At 45.6% G+C, this 21,954-nt stretch overlaps 1 protein-coding gene across 1 annotated transcript in view; it reads left to right on the forward strand.

The window, feature by feature from the left end:
* LOC103253731 (serine/threonine-protein phosphatase 6 regulatory ankyrin repeat subunit B) overlaps window positions 1-21,954 on the forward strand; it is a 179,137-nt gene that overhangs the window by 49,448 nt on the left and 107,735 nt on the right. Inside the window, exons 4-8 of the mRNA XM_021709359.1 lie at window positions 4,434-4,634; window positions 4,976-5,063; window positions 7,434-7,576; window positions 9,172-9,384; window positions 19,501-19,579. Coding sequence (XP_021565034.1) covers window positions 4,434-4,634; window positions 4,976-5,063; window positions 7,434-7,576; window positions 9,172-9,384; window positions 19,501-19,579 — 724 coding nt within the window. The remainder of the gene's footprint in view (window positions 1-4,433; window positions 4,635-4,975; window positions 5,064-7,433; window positions 7,577-9,171; window positions 9,385-19,500; window positions 19,580-21,954) is intronic.

Below are 21,954 nucleotides of genomic sequence, written 5' to 3' on the forward strand. Positions count from 1 at the left end.
GAGGTGAGATTGACAGTAGTCGATATCTGCCTGGGGAAGGGGGGGCACATCTCATCGATAAGGGTACTTGCACGGTGAATATTTGTATACCTAGCCCTAAATGTACCCCACAATTTTAAATAAAAATTAAAAGAGGAAACAAAATTAAAACATAAAAAGAGGATTCTGATGCATGTGTTCCACATGCTACACTCAAACCTGAGATTGGAGATAGGATACATGGGCATCTGCCCCTCCTAATGGCTGAAGCTGGTACTTCCTGAATACTCCCTGAGAATTCTTGTGTATACTGGAGTCTCCAGTAAAGCACTTTGCACTGTTAGCTCATGGAGTAATTGTCCTCTAATAATAATTAAAACTTCAATGGATAAGTTTAGTCTGGTGTTTTGTCCTTTAAGAGTAACAATCCCATTATCTGAATATGTAGGTTGGACACCAGTGTATACAGTTTTGTTTTTTTTTTTGAGTTGGAGTCTCACTCTGTCGCCAGACTGGAGTGCAGTGGCATACTCCTGGCCACCGCAGCCTCGACCTGCTGGGCTCTGGTGATCCTTCTGCCTCAGCCTTCCAAGTAGCTGGAACTACAGGCACGCGCTGCCATACCCGGCTAATTTCTGATTTATTGTAGAGACAAGGTCTTACCAAGTTGTCTGGGTGGGTCTCGAACCTGCGGGCTCAGGAAATCCACTCACCTTGTCCTCCCAAAATGCTGGGATTACAGGCTGAGCCACCGAGCCTGGCCTACAGTTCTTACAGATTATGAAATTGCTGTAGTCAACATGGGAGACCAGCTCAGGGTGACCATGGGGACACAGCACATACCTTCAGGATTGAGTACAGCCTCAGGGATGTCCGTCTTGGCCAGTGTCTCGCTGCTGACACATTTTCATTTACAGGGCTTATTGAGGACTATAGCAATGTGTTTATCTACCCCAACATGTTGGCAAGTACGGAAGATTGTGTAGCCCCAGACCTTGTTAAAGAAACTTGAACTTACACAACTTGACTTTGCTTATGCCTGTAAGGCCATGTACAGTCAGAAGCGATCACATCCCCAGGAGTCATCCACAACCACTTGAGTGTAACACACCATTGAGGCAAAGAAGCACCTTAAGAGTGACAGACTTTAGGACATACGTGTCCTGTTTCTTCTCATTTTTTCCATGTGCCACAGTTTATGTTTCTTCTTCCTATTGCAATGTTGGAGTGGCCCTTTATTTTTAAAAAAGTCTTAAGAAATGGAACTCAAGTTGCTGCAATGCCAGTTCCAGCTCCCTCTTAGAGGACATCTGTGACAGCTCTGTCCCTGCCAATTATTTCTGTGGTGCACATCCTGTGGGCGGCCGTCTGCTGTGGGGTGTCACCAGCCCGGCCTGCGGTCCTCAGAGTGCTAACTGGGGTGTCTTGCTCAGGAGGGAGGCAAAACTCTCATGGGTGCTTGCTCTCGAAGGAAGACACAAGGGTTCTGAAGGATCAGGATTCGCCATGTGTCCTGGGTACCGGAGTGGCCCTTGCGCTTATGTTCGATCCAAGTACGGTAAAACAACACCCAGGTTACAGATGTTCAAGTGACAGTGTTTATTATTATTTTGCTAGAATGTGTGAAAAGGATACCCTTGTACTACTTCTTACAATATTGCTTTAAGATGGTGATCTCCAGCCTTTTGAATCAAATAACCATAAAACGGTTTTGGCATGCATCCTCAATAGGCATCTCACTTATTTATAAATCATATATATGAACTAGCTAATACTTCAAGGCACAATTTACTTGGGGTGAAGCTTTTCATTGAATCTAGTTTCATATAACCATGTAGAGAGCTGACTTCCGGTGACTTTCTTGATCTAAGTTATCATCAGATCTTATTAAATTTGCTGTTGCCTTCCCCTGTGATGTCGATGATAGAAAGCTTCCTGCTGAGCAGTAACAACCTTCAGCTCTGTGACTTCTTCTTGTTTATGCTTGCATTGTGAAGATTGTCTTTAATCTGTGAGCTCTTTTTGATAATCTTGTCCACTTTGGTTCTTTTAGTTTAAAGGTGCATTTTAAATCTGCAAACCAACCTGGTAGCTCATCCTGGTATACCTCAGTGCATGTGGAGCACATGAATGGAGTGGGCAAGCCATGCTCTTCTTGAGGCCTCTCAGACATGACAGTGAGATGGGACTTCTGTCCCAGTCCATGGGACATGGGCCAGCCCTGAGGGTAGATTCCAGCTAAAGTGCTTTCTCTTTTTTAAAATTAATTTTTATTTTAAAGATGAAGGGTACAATTCAGGGTTAGGTATAGAAATGTTCATTATGCAGGGACCCTTGTTGATGAGGTGTGCCTTCCCCTTTCCCTGGCAGTTCCCCACAGTTGCCAGTCCTGCCCCCACTCTCCCCTGGTAGTTTCCCACTACTGCCAATCTCTTTCTTATAGTGCTTCCTTTTTTAAAGAAAAGAAATATAAATGGAACTTTCAGGGTCTTCCTCCTACATTGCATTCAATGGTTTTATGCATCTATATAAGCCTGACAATTGATGAGACCGAAGTTGGTAAGAGTATTATTATTTTAAATTCTAATCCTAATCTTATTTTGTGATTTATATCTTATATGGTGATTTAGTTTTTTTTTTTATTTATTTTTGTTCCGTTAACTAGTTTTTAGTCTAAAGCCCAGCTCCTGTTTCTTTCCATCTTTCATAGTTCTAGCAGTTTCACGCTTAGTAGATGAACATTAATCATGCAATGACATGTTTCACTCTAAAATGGGATCCTGAAATATTTAGTCATACTTACTGTCAATCTTTCTGAGGATGGGCAGCATGAGTCTTTTTTTTTTTTTCTTTTTTTGGTAATCTTAAAAAGTTGTTTGCTTGGAGCCTCGACTTATTGCCTTTTCATTATATCATCGACATGGAGTAGCCTTCAATTATCACACTGTTTCTTTAGACTATATTGTCTAGTTTACAGTTAATTTCTTTTTTTCTACTGCCCAAGTTAGCCATTCATCTCTATATATTGCTACTATTGATTCATGGAACTTTCTTTTTATCTCATCATTTATTTCCCTCATAAAATTTTTGCTAAATTCAAATCATCTACCATCTGGGGCACTTGTATACAACTGCATGATAAAGCTGATTGGATGGTCCAGCCCCAGTATTGAGGTGGGTATGGCCAGGTTCTTGATTCATGAAGCATGGCAGTAATGTGACCCTGATGCCTTTCATGAGTTTGTTGATGCCACATTAACAAGATGTCCACAAAGGAGCTGCTCTAACTGGTTTCAGACTTTTAAGTAGTGGGAAGCAACCAAGAGTCTTTCTCCCTTGAGAGGAGCCACACCAGTCACTTGATGAAGAGGAGAGAGTCCCTGGGGACTTTATGGAATGCAGAGGCCCACTGAAATCTCTGGGATTGGATCAGGCATCTGCATTTTTTTTTTAAGACAGGGTCTTGCTCTGACACCCACTCTGGAGTGCAGTGGTGCAATCATACCTCACTGCAGCCTCGAACTTCTGGGCTCAGGTGATTTTCCCACCTTAACTTCTCGAGTAGCTGGGACTACAGGCATGTGCCACCTTGCCCAGCTAATTGCTAAAAATTTTTGTAGAGACAGGGTCTCACTACCTTGCCCAGGCTGGTCTTGAACTCCTGGACTCAAGCGAACCTCCTGCCTCGGCCTCCCAAAGTGCTGGGATTATAGGTGTGAGCCACCATACCCATTTAAGGCATCTGTAATTTTAAGGGCTTCCCAGGTGATTTCATTGCACAACTAGTGTTGAAAGTTCGAGATCAAGAGGCTGGTGAGCGGTGGGGTCAACAGAAGGAAAATGAAACGTGGGCAACATGATGAAGGTGAAGAACCTCAGCAGTGGCAAGGGAAGTCACTCATTATAACATGGAAAGGGGGGGAAATGGGAAACATTCGTAGCTTCAAGTTGAAACGTGACTTCCCATGACCGTGTATTGAGCAGACAGAGTGAGATGTTGGCAGTGGGAACCAGAGACTTATCAATTAGACCAGGTATGGCTGAAGGGCCCTGAAACCTTTTGGCCTGGGCAGTGTGGAAACTTCTTGACAGCTCCTCCAACCTGGGTGCTCCCTGGGAACTTCTGGGGCATGGGTGTCTTACCCTGTTGGCCCTTGCATGTGGCTGTAGTGGCCTAAGGGCACCTGACACCCTATGGGGAACCCTTAGACTAAGAAAGCTTATTTTATGTTAGTGATGGGCCAGAGCCCTTGACTTGACAGAGAAGAGTGAAGTGACTCTGTCTTTGTCCTTGCTGCTCTTTTGGTCTCTGGCACACATTGCCCAGCTGTCTCAAGACTACCTGCAGGGTCAGGCTTTCCCTTCATGGTTCCAGGGCCCAGTGCAGCTTCTCAGATCCAGTGAGCATTGACAGAGTCCCTCAGTGACCCCTGCAAACTCTGCTCCTTTTGCAGGAAGCTGTGCAAGTGTTGATCAAACACTCGGCGGACGTCAACGCTCGGGATAAGAACTGGCAGACACCCCTTCACGTGGCCGCGGCCAACAAAGCTGTCAAGTGTGCGGAAGCCATCATTCCCATGCTTAGCAGTGTCAACGTGTCCGACCGTGGGGGGCGCACAGCTCTGCACCATGCAGCCCTGAATGGCCATGTGGAGGTGGGCTCCTGTCCCAGGGCTAGAGTGCTCCCTGCAGACCCTTCTAGCCTTGAAGGGAGCGGATCTGATTGCTGAGGCCTTAAGATGACTGACAGTGTCTGTACACCAAAGCTTTAGCTGTGTCTCCTCCCAAATTCAGAGCTGTGGTGACTGAACAGCGGGCTGTCATTTCACTCCTTCCTCTGACACATAGGCCCCAGGGGCTGCTGTGATGTCCTTTCCCAGCTATGTCAGAACTCCCACTCTGCTGGAGAGCTGGTGGTCACTAGGTTCAGTCACTCGTGGGCAGCAGGAACCCATACCATTGAGAGGGCTGCTGATGTGGTGTTGTTCTCTTTTAGATGGTCAATCTGCTCCTGGCCAAGGGGGCGAATATCAACGCCTTTGACAAGAAGGACCGGCGCGCTCTGCATTGGGCGGCGTACATGGGTAAGGACTGGTGTGCCCTGCACTGGGTGGTGTACGTGGGTAAGGACCATGTGGCACAGGACGCGGGACCCATGGGTGAGCATGCCCAGGCCTCTCGCTGCTGGGGACCTTCTCTTCGGCAAGCCTGGCTTCTTTCATACTGGGTTCCAACTGAATGAAGATTCTGTTCATTTTACTGGCAGCATAGCCACTCTAGTGATCGCTCAGTCAGAGAGTTATTTGTCCTCAAGCAAGAGGAAGCACGAGTCTCAGCCTGGGCCTGAGTGTGCTTCTGTGTGGGCTGGACGGGTGCTCACACTGTGCTTGTGTTAATGTGGCATGGCAACAAAATAGGTGCTTTGCAAAAAAGAAGACTGGCTGGCAGAGCAAGGACCACTCGTTCCATTTGTCTTTATTTGTAAATACTTTTGAAGCCAACAAAAAGGAAGGAAGAAAAGACAAACCCAGCTGCTCTGGGGTGTTGGTGACTAGAGTCCCTGTGGAGTATGCAGGTTCTCCCTCATGGTCCTAAGTCGGACCTGCCCGGGGGTGGAAGCGTAATGGGACAAGGCCGCATCTCTACATTTCTCCTCTCTGCTTCTGTCAGCTCTAATGCTACTGACAGATGCCAGGCCTCACAGAGCCCCCCAGTGTAGACATGTGAGAATGGAGACCTAGGATACCCTGGTGTCCTGCTGGAGCACACCCTCCCTTAGGAGGAAGGCAGGGTTCCATCAGCCCTGGTTGCGAAGCCCTGCGTATCAGTCTGTGGGAGACAGCTGGGTAAATCGTAGAGAAGTTGCATGGGGGAGTGCTGCAGCAACTGCAGGGATGTGTCCATGGGTGGCTACTACCACGGACAGGTTCTGTGACATGTCAAGTGAAAGCAGATGTAGAACAGTATGAGCAATAGGATCCTTGTTTCCATGAAAACTCCATACAGTAAAAACAAACCTTGAAATCATATACTGAAATGGTAACTGATTGTCTGCAGGAATTGGTGACTGTGGGTGATTCTGGCTTCTCTTTAAGACCTTTTTACCCTTCTGAATCCCTTTTAACAAACATGTATACCTTTTATCATCACATTAAATGTAGGGGTAGGACAGTGGGTTGGGGCAGGGATGAGGTAATTATGTGTCCATAGATGGGTCTGCATAAATCCTCAGGCTTAAAAAACAGAATCTTAAAGTTTTACAAGCATAGCATTTTTTTTAAGAGGCCGTGTGAGTTTCTTAGGTGACTGAGGAAGGTTAGAAGCCTGTGTGGTGTGTGGGATGGGATGGTGACAGGGGCTAGGAAGTAGATGCACATGCTAAGCCAGTATGAGACAGGATTCCAAGAGGCAGAGGTCTCAGGTGTGTTCCTTGCAGATGTAAAGATAGAAAAAGCATTCAGGTAAATGACTTTGAGGAAGTGAGGCCACTGTTCAGTCATCAGGGTACAAACAGGAAAAAATGTATAGATGATCATCTTTAGGAAATAATTAGAAAAACCAGCACACATAGCTGGCACCATTAGAGCGCCAGTAGAACTTCAAATAATTTTTTCTATGCAAGTCTTGTGGAGAAAGGATTTAAATTTTCATAAAACAAGCCAATACCACACATACACACACACACACACACACACACACACACACACACACACACACTCACACTCACACTCACTCACACTCTGAGTCCTGGAGACAGGACTTATCTTCTGTCCTTCAATTGTCAGCCTTGCTTAGAGCAATGACCTTGAACCATCAAACAGTCTTCACTCATGAAATAAAGCTCAAATGTGTTTACCATACAAAATACAGTGAGCTACAGAACAGAGGAAAGTATTATAGAAGAAATGCCAACAGGAGTGGAAACTAGAAGGGTTTTCTGTTAAGCTACTAATTCATGAGAATTCTTAAGCCTTTTTTGTGGGTCAAGGTGCAGTTAAGCAGCAGTAATTTCCTATGACCTAACAGTTAGTTATCTGGGTTCATTCTGACTCATTGACTTTTCTCTTTCATCAGTTTTTCCAAACTAACTTGCCATCGTTAGACTTCTCAGGGAGGAACGGCAATTGTCTGCAAAGCATTGCTTCCAGTGGAACAACTTGTGTTCAGCTGGGTGCTAGCACCTTGGCTGGACCTGGTTATCACTTGGGACACGGTGACGGGCACCACTGGGTCTCCTCGCAAATCACCTTGTTTCTTCCCCAGCATTTACATAGTGTCCTCCACACAGTAGGTTCCCAGTGGCCATCGGTTGAACATTTGCCAGGCACTGGCCTTTTATAAGTAGTTCAGCACAATCCTGGTGGCCACAAAAGCAAATGATGATAATCAGGGTGAGATGAGGCACCGGTCTGTCCATGTGGTTAACAAGGTTTTCTCCTGCTTCGTCTGTGAAGGCCATCTGGATGTTGTGGCATTGCTCATTAACCGCGGTGCGGAGGTGACCTGCAAGGACAAGAAGGGCTACACACCCTTGCACGCTGCGGCCTCCAATGGGCAGATTGGTGTGGTCAAGCATCTACTGAACCTGGGAGTGGAGGTGAGCCAGGCCTGTTGTGGCGTGGCTGGAGTGCCTGTGGCTTCTGCTTCTCTGAGATCAAATCCTGGTCCACTTTAACTCAAGGAGGGGAGAACTCACTGTCCCATATGTGTCTTTGTCGTTTCCATGGGCAACCAATGAAGGGATGACACATACACTAAGCAGGTGGAAACTGGAAACAGATGAACTTTCTATATCAACATAGATAAATAGACCAACATTCCTATAATGCCAGCACTTTGGGAGGTGGAGGCGAGAGGATTATCTGGGCTCAGGGGTTCGAGACCAGCCTGAGCAACATGGTGAGACCTCATCTCTACAATAAATAAAAAAATCAGCTGGACATGGTGGCACATGCCTGTGGTTCCAGCTATTTGGAAGGCTGAGGCGGAAGGTTTGCCTGAGCCCAGCAGGTCAGCTGAGTGGCTGTGAGCATGCCACTGCACTCTAGCCTGGGCAACAGAGTGAGTCTCCAGTTCAAAAAATAAAAAATAAAAAGAAATAAAACATAAAAAGATAAATAGACCAACATATTGAGTCTATATAAGATATATGAACCATTCATTTTTGAAAGCCTGGCTAAAAAGTCAGGTATGGTGGCTCACTCCTGTAATCCCAGCACTTTGGGAGGCTGAGGCAGGTAGATCACTTGAGTCCAGGAGTTCAAGACCAGCCCAGGCAATATAGCAAGATGCTCCATCTATCAAAAATTTAAAAAATTAGCTGGGTGTATTGGTGCTCACATCGATAGTCCTAGCTACTCAAGAGGCTGAGGTGAGAGGATCACTTGAGCCTAGGAGGTCAAAGCTGCAGTGAGCTGTGATTATGCCACTATGGTCCAACCTGTGTGACAGAGTGAGACCTTGACTCTAAAAAAAAAAAAACCCAAAGTTTAAAAAAAAAAAAAGACTGGCTAAGGTTTTTCACCTACCTCAGAATCTCACTGGTTATGCCATGGCTCATGGTGGCAATGACTAAACCGTAATGGGGACACTTTGTAGCTGCTTCCCATGCTGAGCTCATGACACTAGCTGCTGTGCTCCCTCTCAGGTGGCAGAGCAGTTGGGGAGATGAGGTGAGAACATCTCACCTTGGAGGAAAGGAAAACCTGGGTGCTGTCCTGGGATTCTAAGGGTGAGACCCAGTGCCAGGCAGGTCTCAGAGCATTAGGGAGCCATGGGTTGGACGGTCCTCAGGACATGCAGCTCTCTGGGGCGTTGGGCTCCAGGGCAAGACCCAAGTGAGTCTTGACCTGCCTTCTGTGTCTGGGCTTCATGGCCACCTCCCTGCCACTGCCTGTCCTGATGGGTCCCTGTGCCCCAGAGGCAGCCATGACCTGCCTCTGATCCCCTCCCTAGCCAGAGGCGCCTGCCTGGCATGAAGCCCCCTTGCTCCTCCTTCCTCCTCTTGGACTACTTTGTCGCATTCACTTTCACTGGTTTCTGCCTAGGCGACACGCATTCCAGGATGTCCAGGCCAGGCCAGGTGGGTTCCTAGCCATGATGTTGATGTGCCACTTTCTTCTTTGGCTGGGTGTGGGGCTCTGGGCAGGTTGACTGCCTGGCAGCCCTGACGCTATATTACCTGTCTTGCAGATCGATGAGGCCAATGCGTATGGCAATGCGGCGCTGCACATCGCTTGCTACAATGGGCAGGATGCGGTGGTCAGTGAGCTGGTGGACTATGGCGCCAACGTGAACCAGCCCAACACTGGCGGTTTCACACCCTTGCACTTTGCTGCTGCCTCCACACATGGCGCGCTATGTCTCGAGCTGCTGGTGAACAACGGCGCGGATGTGAATGTCCAGGTAGGACGTGTTGGCCTCTCCATGCTGGGGACTTTGTGTTGGCCTCTGCTTGGGCCATGCCAGCCACTGTGGTCATGCAGGTTGCAGTGCACTGCAACCTGAGCAAGAGGCCCACATAGCCTTGTCCCAGGTCAGGGTGCCACAGGGACGCTGTATTCTTTCCCCAGAAGGTGGCACCACTCAGAGGCACTCATTAGTGCCCCAGGGCACATGCCGGGTCTTTAGGTTGTGCCTTGGCCAGATCTAACACCCAGACAGATTAGCAGGGGCGGAGGTTGGGAACTGTGGGTAGGATAAGCTCTGGGTAAGCTGAAGGCAGAGCCTGACCCATGATGGTAGCCTGCACCCAACCTAGCATGGGATGTGCATGTCTCAAGACCTTCCTAAAGCAAGCCTCAGGGGGTGGCTGCCATGACGAGCATCATTTGGCCTCATGCCACACTTTTACTAGTACGTTGACTAAGGACCACCCAGTGCCCTCTGTCTGGTGCCGGAGGAGGACTCCATATGGGGTGAGACCCCTGCCCTCAAGGTGGAGAGACAATGCATGCAGGTTGTAGGAGGCCAAGAGAGCACGGGAAGCACCTGAAAGACATGGTGCATCCTGTAAGAGGTGGAGCTGACGTGCTTCTTGCCTGAGGATCCACATGGCGCTGGCTGTGAACTGAGGGGTAGAGATGACTGGGAGATCCACGTGGCGCTGGTCAGCTCTGGTGAACTGAGGTGTGGGGCCTGCCCATGTGGTGGCTTGACCCGGGGGGTTTTCATGCAGCTCTGTGACCTGGACACAGAGGAGGCAGGTGAGCCCATCCATGTCATGACCTGTCACGTCATCTGGGTATGTTAGAGGGGGACAGGGGAGCCCACCCATGTCAAGACCTGTCATGTCACCAGCATACTTTAGAGAGACGCAAGGGAGCCCACCCATGTCATGACCTGTCACATCACCAGCACGTTAGAGGGCACAGAGGAGCCCACCCATGTCATGACCTGTCACGTCACCAGGACATATTAGATGGGGCGAAGGAGCCCACTCATGTTAAGACCTGTCATGTCACTAGCACACATTAGAGAGGGGCAAGGGAACCCACCCATGTCATAACCTGTCATGTCACCAGCACATTAGAGGGCATAGAGGAGCCCACCCATGTCAAGAACTGTCATGTCACTTGGACACATTAGAGGGGAGTAAGGAGCTCATCCATGTCATGCCCTGTCATATCACCAGGACATGTTAGAGGGGGACAAGGGAGCCCACCCATGTCATGATGGCCTGTCATGCCACCTGGAAACATTAGAGGGGGAACAGGAGAACCTCCATGCCCAGGAAGACCTCTGTCTCCCTTCTCCCAGGCATGCAGGATCCTTGAGGCAAGGGCCTGGTGTATTCTCCTCTGATTTAGAAAAATATGATTTCCAAGGGGTAATTTGAAGACTATCACATTCATCTATTTTAATTACCTCTAGTCACTATTTTAATCTTTTTATGTTTTTCCTCATAATTTCTAATCGTGGTGAAGGAAAGGATGAGTTTTTGGACTAGTAGTTTATTGTGTTGAATGGAGTATAAATCGTATGAAGGAGGGGAGCCAGAAGTAATCTGAAATGGGACATGCCAAGGAGGGAGTTCACCTGCAGGCCAAGGGGTGTGGGCCACTGATTGTTATGGGGCACACAGTCAGACTTGGGCATTAAAGTTCATAATCTAGCCACAGAACACCAAACACAGAAAACAGAAAACTTAAAAATTGTATATATGGCTACACAGAAATCTTAAAAATGTGGTCAGGCATGATGGCTCATGCCTGTAATCCCAGCACTTTGGGAGACCAAGGCAGGAAGATTACTTGAGCCCAGGAGTTTGAAACCAGCTTGGACAGCATAGTGGAACTCATCTCTGCAAAAAATTAAAAAAAAATAAGAATTAGCTGAGCTTAGTGGTATGCACCTATAATCCTAGCTACCAGGGAGACTGAGGCAGAAGGATTATCTGAACCCAGGAGGTCGAGGCTGTGGTAAGCCATGATCATGCCACTGTACTCCAGTCTAGGTGACAGAGTAAGACCTTGATTTAAAAAAAATCTTAAAAACATTTATAGAACAAAATAACAACAGCAAATTGTAACATAAACAAAATTGAAATAAGAATAGTTTAGAAAAAATTTTTTCATATACATGATAAGCAAAGAGTTAACATGCTTGATATATAAAGAACTCATACAAACCAATAAGAAAAGTCTGATCACTACTAGAAAATATGGGGCAAAGTCATATCACTTGGTTTAGTGAATTTAATTACAAAATCCTTTAAACCTATGAAAAACTATTCAGTATCACTAGTAATTAGAAAATGCAAACTAAACAAAAACAAATATTGATCTTAAAGATTGGCAAATATCAAAAAGACTAATTAATACCCAGTGTTATCAATGAAAAATTAAAATGCAATAAATAAATATGATCTTCTTTTTTTTTTTCCTAGAGATGAGGTCTCCCTATGTTGCCCAGGCTGGTCTCAAATGCCTAGTCTCAAGCAATCCTTCTACCTCAGCCTCCCAAAATGCTGGGATTACAAGCATGAGCCACCATGCCTGGCCATCTTTCTAATTTTAGATCTACATGTCTGTGTATAAGCAAAGAGAGAGAACAGTCTCTGGAGCATGCATCAGTGTGTTGGCAACAGTTATCACTGCAGAGAGACTAGATGATTTGGGATTTTAGTTTCTTTTTTGTTTTAATCTTCTGATTGTGAAGCAATGGGCAAAAGGCTATTTTCATTTTGGGAAAAAAAATCCTAGTGTAGTAGACTCAGAGAGGGATGATAGGAGGAGGGCTGGGAGTCAATAAAATGGGTATCCCCGAAGGGTAAGGAGAGCAGAAATGGGAGGGGCCAATGGAGGGAGAGGCGTTGCAGAAGGAAGATTGCCAGGCCTGGACAGGACAAGAGAGGAAAGCAGGGGAGACGAGTGTGGAGCCGGAACTGGCAGGGGGAGGTCATAGGCCATGGCAGTTATGGGTTCAGTCCAGGCTAGATGGCCTTGATTCCAATCCTAGCCTTGACGTTTGGTGACCATCTGATCATGAGAAGGCTCTCTGTGTGCCTCAGTTTACTTTATCGATTAGGGAAACAAGTGCCTTCTTTATGGAGCTGTTGTGAGGCTTGTACACCGTTAGCACTCATGTGCCATACAGAACCGCATCTGTCATGCAGTAAGCACTCAACAGATGAGGATTATTACTCAGTTCATCATGTGGGATGTTGGGAGGAAGAGGAAGTTCAGGAGGGCAGCTGATGAGATGCTGGTTTCTCTCCCGTATAGCCATTCTGAGGAGTGTGGTGGTGGAGACTGTGGCACTCTTGCAGGAGCACAGGAAAAGAGAGAAGGTCAGGTGGCTCTATCCACCTGGGGTGAGGGTTGGAAGGGCAAGCCCCCTGAGGGGAGGACAAGGGTGGGGAGGGGACTCAGAGGGTCAGGAGGAGGAAGGGCTTGAGAAGATCAGAAAGGGAGAATCAGAGGAGGCGGGAAGGTCATGAAGAGCAGCGGGATGGCAGGTGGGAGGGAAGGGGAGACCAGATGGAGAGAGTACAGGGGAAGCCTGCCAAGGCCCCCAGGAGGTGACAGGAAGGTCTTCAGGGGCAGGAAGAGCCTGAGCTAGGGAGACAGTCCTCATGTCAGGTTGGAGTCACAGGAGATTGGTGGTGTGGGGTGGGATTCACATGGGCACCAATCACCATGTCCCCAGGGTGGTGGACATGTATCCTGCTATCCTGGAACTGGGTACTGAGGAGTCACTCATAGGAAGGGAAGCTGGTAAAGGGACTCTCGTCCCCAGCCTCTAGATAATGGATTCACAAGTCTCCCTGGTGCCTACTGTGACCCCTGCAGCACATGGTGTGCCCACAACCCAGGGCCAGAAGCCGCCTTCTGGTACATCTGCCTGTTGCTTCCATTAAGTGATTGGTGGTCAGTTCAGGTTGGATAAGGGGCTTTGGCTGTTGTAGCACATGGGCTTACATGGCTGTAGGGCTGTGGGAGGTTCCTTGGTCCTCTGAAGGTTTGCTGAAAAATCATTTCACAAGAGGAGGCATGCATGTCAACACAGGAGTCCTCAAATAGAGATGCAGAGATTCAGGGGAAATTGTCTATTGTAGGCTCAATAAAGCATAGACAGCCATTGTGAATACAGGAGTGGACAAAAAGAGTGGGAGCCAGTGCTAATAGACAAGGAGACTCCACAAGGATCATCTGTCTAGGTGCTCCTTGGCATCTCTGAGCCAGTGCTGATAGAGGAGGGTACCCTGCAAAGCCTGTCTATTTAGATGCTTCTTTGCCTCTCTAAGTGGCATTCCTTCCTTCTGGGTGGGGACAGGAATGGAGTGTGGAATGGGGGGTCTTAGGACAAATGAAGTTTGTCCTAAGTCAAACAAGTCAGGTCAGATCATTTTTTTTTTAATGGACAGTTTTTACACAGAAAGGTGGAGGGATAATTAGTCATATTTTTAGGTTTTCTGGCTGGCTTTGGGAGAGGGTTCTGGATTGTGGGACCCTCCTTGGTGGGGAGGGGGTCTAGTTTCTCGGGTTGTCTCTGTGGAGAATGGGACTGAGAGGCGCAGACAGGAGGAGGCCAGAGGAAAACTGCTCCTGAGGCTGCTGGGGCCGTCATTGTGGAGCATCATTTTCTGAACCCCAACACAGCCTCTCTTCTCTCCCACAAAATGGCCCTGAAAAGCATACTTATTTAATTGTAGCATTTAATTTTTTCCTGTGGACTACTAATCATAAATGGAACATGCGAAATGCCACATAAAAATCTGAGATTTGGGTGTATGTGTGATTTAATGTGTGTAAATAAGATTTTGAATTAAATCCAGGCTTCTTCCTCCATCTCCTTTCATCTGCCCTGTCTACACCCTCTGATTTCCTAATTCCCCTGGAATCCTCTTTATCTATTTCTAGTACATTCTGGGTGCACAGAGTCCCTCATGCGTACACAGAGCCGTCCTGGCTGGCTCTGGAGGGCGCTTCCTAATGACAGTTGTTATCTCCCTCCGCCACATTGCACTTTGGACTTTGAGCATGTTTACAGATTGTAGGATGGTTTGTATTTGTTTAGATTTTTTAGAGGCTGAGGGAAGTAGCATATTGAAATGCAACTGTGCCCACCCACATGCTCACCGTGTTTTCTTCTGGTCTCACAAAGCACTAACCGTGGTGTCTTTGGGGCCCACACAAGGCGGACAGAAGGAGCCAGAGGATGTGTGGCCCACATACAGCTGACAGTGCTTTGTGTTCCTCAGAATGACCATGGCCGTGTCTTTGCCTCTGCAATATTTAATTATGATGAGATAATAAAGATCCAATATTTAGTAAGATAATCTATTGGAGATTTACTTGTAGTTTGCAACTAGGAAGAGCATGAGACAGTATAAACTGTTTCTTCTCCATTACAGACCATATTGCATCATCTCAAGGCTTTTTTTTGCAAGCATTCAAAGTAAGTATTAAAGAAGGCAATAGGCCAGGCATGGTGGTTCACACCTATAATCTCAGCACTTTGGGATGCTGAGGTGGGAGGATCATTTGAGGCCAGGAGTTTGAGCAATATAGTGAGATTCCATCTCTACAAAACTTTTTAAAAATTAGCTGGGTATAGTGGCATGTCTGTAGTCCCAGCTACAAGAGGCTAAGGTGGGAGAATCACTCTAGCCCAGGAGGTTGAGGCTACAGTGAGCTATGATTGCACCACAAACTCCAGGCTGAGCGACAGAGCAAGACCCAGTCTCTAAAAAATAAAAAAGAAGGTATGCAACTGTGCTGAATACAACTTAGAAAAGTAGATTTAGGAAGTACAATCACCCAGGTCGCCTGCCTCCTGGTCTACCATGTGGCCTATGCATGGCCTCCCTCCTCTGATGTCTGTACCTGTAGATCACTTGGCCCTAAAGTGATCACCGGCACCTGTGTGAAATGGGCCGGTCCCTTCCTTATGTGCCCCAGGACCATGTTATGGAATGGGCTGTGTTGCAGAAGCTGAAGGTAGAAACTGTGGTAGGCAAGAAGGGTCCATGGCAGGGCTGTGGCACTGGGAACTTTGGAGAGGAAGGGAGGAGAGTGGGGGATGGACGTCTGGGCCAATGTGTGCCATTCCTGGCCCGCAGAACCACAAAAACCAAACAAACTTGACTCAGTATTGGGTTCTTCAAACTGGTGTTTTAGATTGTTCTTTCATTGAATTGGGAAAACTTACCATGTTTCTTACTATATTTGAACCACACCCCCACTCCACAGCTTTTGTGGTATTCCATAAAAGCTTTCTTGTGCTCCAATAGGGCTACGGAGTTGCGTGACTGCAGGGGCACCATGCTACAAGGCACATAAGGCTCTCAAGACCTTGGGGAGTAATGCCATCTACACATTTAGGAAAGGCTTGTGGGATGTTGGAGGAAGAGGAAAGAAGGCATTAGAAATGGAGGAAAGAATGAATGGATTTCTGAGGAGAAAGGTGGTTAAGAGAATGGAAACATTCCATTTAGTTCAAGGACTAATCTTTTTTGGGCAATGTTGAGTTCTGCTTTGGAAAAGTACTAATATTTGCCACAAAATATTTTTTGTTTTGTTTTGGTCTGGTTTTTTTTGAGTCGGAGTCTTACTCTCTTGCCCAGGCTGGAGTGCAGTGTTATGCTCATTGCCACCTCACCTTGTGCAGCCTCAACCTGCTGGGCTCAGATTATCCTTCCACCTCAATCTTCCAAGTAGCAGGAACTATAGGTGCACACCACCACACCCAGCTAATTTTTTGATTTATTGTAGAGATGTGGTCTCACCAAGTTGTCCAGGCTAGTTTGAACCCTTGGACTCAGGCAATCCTCTTGCCTCGGCTCCCAAAGTGCTGGGATTACAGGCTTGAGCCACATTGCCCAGCCAAAAAATATTGTTAATCCTCATTAATTTTCCTTTATGACTTAGGGATTGATCATGCCTATATCAGTAAAAAGGTTCTTGTTTCACCAAATGAATTCTCAAAATAACATTTTCAAAGCCCTTCACCTACTGGAAAAATGCATCTAGAAAATTGGAGTGAGACTAGAAATTAAGAAAAATTTTTATTAAAACTTTGAATAAATGGAAGAATTGGACCTATCCTCACCTTTGAGAATGCAAGGAATGTTCTATCTTTGTCTGAAGTTCTAGGAACAACAGCAGCCAGTCCCCTGGCATGAAAAATTCTCAGGTAATGAAACTTATTAGGGTTTCCCAGTCTCAACTTGAGTATTCTGAGTTCTAACTTTTAAAGTCTAAATAAAAAGTATTGTCCTCTTGAGCAAGGTGTAGTGGCTCACGCCTGTAATCCCAGCAATTTGGGAGGCCAAAGCAGGAGGATCATTTGAGCCTGAGAGTTTGAGGTTAGTCTGGGCAACATAGCAAGACCTCCTCTCTACACATTTTTTTTTTAATTAGCTGGCACGGTGGTGTGTGCTTGTTGCCCTATCTACTCAGGAGACTGAGGCAGAGGGATCACTTGCCTAGGAGTGCCAGAACAGTCTGGGCAATGTAGTAAGACCCTATCCCTACAAAAACCAAAAAGAATTAGCCAGGCATTGTGGCATACGTCTGTAGTCCCAGCTACTAAGGAGTCTGTGGTTGGAGGACCACTTGAGCTCAGGAGGTAAAGGCTGCAGTGAGCTATGATTGTGCCACTGCACTCCAGCCTGGGTGACAGTGAGACCCTATTTCTATTGTCCTTTTGAGTTTCATTGGTTTTCAATGGCTTTTTGAAATCACGAGCTCCCTTTCCACCCATACCATATGAACAAAGCTGCCCAGAAATGGCTGCCTTGATGCTATCCATGCTTCCTGTCCCTTCTTCCTGCCTTTTCTATCTGTATCCTTTAGAGAAAAAAAATCCACTAAGGCCCAGACTCAAAGGTAGAGGAAACAAGGTAGAGATCTGCAAGGGTTGATCTGGAGCAGTTGTCTCCCTGACCACATGGCTGTCCTCCGCACTCTACCTAACTGTGGATGGTCTCTGTTTGTTTGCTCCTTCACCAGAAGCAAGAGCACTCCCAGGGAGAAAAGCGCTGTGGTGTTTGCTATTCCTGAATTGGGATCAATTTTGCAATCTACATGCTGTGGAGACCAGTCCCTTCTGCATGGCTTTCTGCTTGAAGGCTACCTCCAAGTTGATGGTTATTCTTTTAAGCTTTTAAGCTGTTTCCCAGGCATGGACAATTGCTTAGCCAAATATTTTTGAAGGTGTTTTCTAAACACTGAAGTATCTATAGCTTTATCTATATTTAATTACATAATAATTACTTATGGCTTCATATTGAACTTGAGAAAATACTGGAGTAAAATGGAAAGAAATAGCACCACCTAGGGCCAAGTTAATGTCAGCTGTGTGGTTTCTGCCTTTCTTCTCCTTAGAGTTGTAGACTGTCATCACGTTTTTATGGGAAGGGTATGTTTTAAATCCTTATTCAAAGTAGTTTCCAGTTTGTTTGTCCTTGGACCCATTTGCAGTCCTGATAGCCAAGGCCAAGCTCTGGAATCAGACGACTCTGAGGAGCTCCCCTTCACTGTACAGCTCACGGCCAGGGGTGGACCGTGTTCTCATTCTCTTGAGAGCTTCCCCTTTTCCTCTAAAAATATTATTTCTGGTAAAACCTCAAGCTTACATGCATCCTCCTTTCTCAATCTCTTTTAATTCAGGTTTTAATCATATAAGATGGAGGGAAAAATTACATTTCTTTTTCCCTCCAACTACCTTATAGCCTTTAATTATAATGATATATATATATTTTTGAATCATGATGAAGGTACTGCCCTGACTAACTTTTTCCTTGGAACAGACTGTGTGTAATTTCTTTTTTTTCCCGAAGAAATAGGCTTGTGGAACATAATAAAAATTATTCTACTAAAACCTTGTGGTTGCATAAGTTCTATGGGCCCACAGTCTAAAGCAGTGGCTCTTACACTTTAGTTTCCTGTGCAAGTTAGAAATGGGAACCCTCTTACCCCATTTCCAATTCAGTAAGTCTGGGCTACGGTACAGAATTCATATTTCTAACAAGACCCCTGGGTGGTTCAGATGTAGATAGTCCTTGGTTCGCTCTAAGACATGCTTATTTAAGTTCTTATTTGTTTTCCAATGTGAAGTTTTTAAAACAAAGAGTCATGTTACAGCTACGGGTATTTGGATTTTGTTATTAAAATGGACATGCGTTTTTGAAATCTTGTATTTTAACCTCAGACTTAGAGAAAAGTTTCTCCTGAAACTTAGAAAAATAACAGTCACATAAATTTTTTTAAAAAAACAATACTTGAATGAAAATACATTCTGTCTGTTGAGGACACTTTTGCTCTAAAATAACAGTGATATTTTCTTTTGGGCCTGAGTGTTTTATGAAGAAATAATGTAAATGACTATTTCTTAATTAAATATATAGGACTTTGGTATTTGGTATAATGCTAATATAATCTGGTATAATAGCTTCTGTACATTTTCCGTGTTTGGGCTTAATCTATGTAAGGAAGTTCCATAATTTATATTGTGAATAATAAGAGGTGTGTTAACTTAGCACATATCTCCAGCCGATCATTCACATGGCAACTTGCTAAATAGTCACAATCCTATGATTGCTCATGAGTTAAGTGAAGTAAGAGATTATTTTTTTGAAAAATAAAAAAATTTGTTTTTAATGGAACTAGAATGTTGGGAAATGGTGAGGGTTCCAGGTCAGGTTTGAGAATTACAGTGATTTATAGCACGTCAGTCAACCTCAGCTTAAGCAGGACCACACAAATCAGCACATCATGTGTCTGTTTTTGTGTACTGTAGACAAATGATGAAGAACACCTTGAAGGAAACCTCCTTGATCAAATCACAGGAGAGGAAAAGCACATTTTGGATGATTATTTCTCTAATGTCTTTAAAATGTGATGCTATGTAGTAATGTGAGAGTTCACGCACATTTTATCTTTTTCTTTCCTATTGTAGTTGTTGGTCTTATCTTTGGTGTCTTCAGGACATTGTCAGCCCTGTCTTGGGAATGTTTCAGATTGATGTCACTGGCTCATGCTCACTTCTGTTGTTCTCTCTCCTTCACTTTTTTAGAGTAAAGATGGCAAAAGCCCATTGCACATGACAGCCGTCCATGGAAGATTCACTCGGTCACAAACCCTCATTCAGAATGGTAAGAGCCATGTGTCAGTTGTGTTGCTGTTGGAATGCTTTCTTGGTCTAAGCTTGACTGTCAGTCGCCTGAATGTGCAAGCAAGCGGACATCTTGGCATTTTAGGAGGCAAGGGTTTCCACAATACTCTGAGGAACTGTGCTAAGAGCTCTTCATTAGACACATTATCAACATCCAGCTTAGCAGTGCAGACAGAAAGCCACAGTTGCACGGTCAGTCCCCTGTCAGGCACAGAAGATGTGAGCTTTGAAACTGGAGGTAATGTACTTACACAGACTCACCACCCTGCACTTTTCACTCTGAAACTAATAAAGGAAAGTAGTACACATTGTCTAGCAACAAATCTGGATTGTTTTTAGATTTTAGAATTCTCTACAGTTCTCTACATTAATTAAGCTACTTGGGCAAAGGTGGGAAGATGAGATGACTCAGAGGAAAAGCAGGTAAATACGTGGTATAAAGGATCATGAAATTGCAGACTTGATGGAGACCTGGAAAGCCAAATGTATAGTAATTTTCCAGGCTCACAGCAGAGTTATACTTGAGCCATCAGGTTGTCTCTGAGGCCAAAGTCCCAGGAGGGTCACTTCACATCACAGGTTTCAGGTTACTAGGAGGAGGTCCCAGCTGGTGTTTCGAGTGGGCTGACTCCAACCATGCAACTTCTGTTATCTTAGCAAATCTTAGAGACAATAAAAAAGAAACAAGTTTAGTCCAGATCTTAAGTCCAGGTCAGTCTAGCAGTTCCTAAACTATTTGTAGTTGACCCACATTTCTGCTTCTCAAAATTCTGATATGAGTCCATTTCCTTGGCTGTGTTTTTTTCTCATCGGTAAGAATTTTGGACCACATACGCTTGAATTATTAGTGGCACTGAGCTTTATCTTAGGCACTCAAGTCATAAAACAAAGAAGTCGTTTGACATCTGGATGGAAGACCAGCCTGGGAAATTATGCTTAGGAAGCAAAATTTCTGCAGCAGAGCAAAGGAAATTTATACGTACTTCAGAGCAGCTGTCGGAGAAAGAGATCCCAACACGTTTCTAGTGAGCTGAGGAAAGTCATGTGGAAATTCCCTACATAGCCACCATCATCTCTAATTTAAAATCTGGGCTTCACCTTTGGCATTCATCTTCCTGAAAAGGCCACTTTGTCTCATTTTGCTGGATATAAATAAAGGTGAGGGGATGACCCTGGTCTCTTTCTTTTGGACACTTTTCTCATCCCACTGAGTTTCTCAACTGTTTTTCAGAAACAAACAAAACTTTTGAAACAAGCAAACAAGGTTTTTCTTTTTTTTAATATAGGGTCTCATTCTCTCACTAGAATGCAGTGGCATGATCATAGCTCACTGCAGCCTCCAACTCCTGGGCTTAAGTGATCCTCCTGCCTCAGCCTCCTGAGTAGCTGGGACTACAGGTGCCCACCACCATGCTTGGCTAATTTTCTTTTTTAAAGATTTTTTTTGTAGAGATGAAGTCTTGCTATATTGCCCAGGCTGGTTTCAAAATCCTGGTCTCAAGTGATCCTCTTGCCTCAGCCTTCCAAAGTGCTGGGATTTCAAGCATGAGCCACCACACCCGGCTCAAACAAACCAAACAGACAAAACCTGTAAACAATGGAATGTGAATGTAGTCAATGGGCCTTGGCTCTGTGGCTGAAAAACTTTGCTCCCTCTTGGAGCAACCTCAAGCAACAGAGACGAGGTTGGTGAGAGAGCAGTCCTTCCCCTTGTCTGTACCGCCTTCCCACAGCTTCATCCCGCATCACTGGTCATCTCTGGAGAATCAAGGCCATAACCATCCCCACCACTGTACTGCTAGCATACCCACAAGAGCCCAGGGGTGGCTGCTAACCTCTCCAAGAGCCGTCCTATGGGCCGAAAGACTTCTGTGTCCTCCCTGGAAATTCTTGCTAGACTTTTGAGTTGGACCAGGACCTGCAATAGACCCCATCTCTTCTCATGATCAAGGATCTTTGTTTCAGAGCTGACTCATTCTTATCTGGCCTGGCCTCTTGCTTTTGGGTTGGGTGGGAGCCAGAGTCCTGGGTTGTACGGTAGTTTTGGTGAATAGTCTACTGTGTATGATGATAAAGCCAATATGGGTTGTGTGTTTACACTGTGCCAGGCACTTAGCTCAATGCCCCATATAAATCCTATAATTACCTCCATTTCAAAGATGGGAAACTGAGGCAGAGATGTTGTCACTTGTGTTGGGACATATGGCCAGGATGTTGAAGAGCAAGGATCAGAACACAGGCAGTCTAACATGAGAGACTGGATGCCCAACTGCAACGCTAATAAACATAGTCCCCACAGTTTTTTAATTTGAGGCTTGTGTGTTCTAAGAGTCACTTATGTTTGACATGGAGCTG

The sequence above is a fragment of the Carlito syrichta genome, unplaced genomic scaffold, assembly GCF_000164805.1.
Source record: "Carlito syrichta isolate Samal-C Ts95f unplaced genomic scaffold, Tarsius_syrichta-2.0.1 Scaffold67786, whole genome shotgun sequence".
Classification (NCBI taxonomy): Eukaryota; Metazoa; Chordata; class Mammalia; order Primates; family Tarsiidae; genus Carlito; species Carlito syrichta.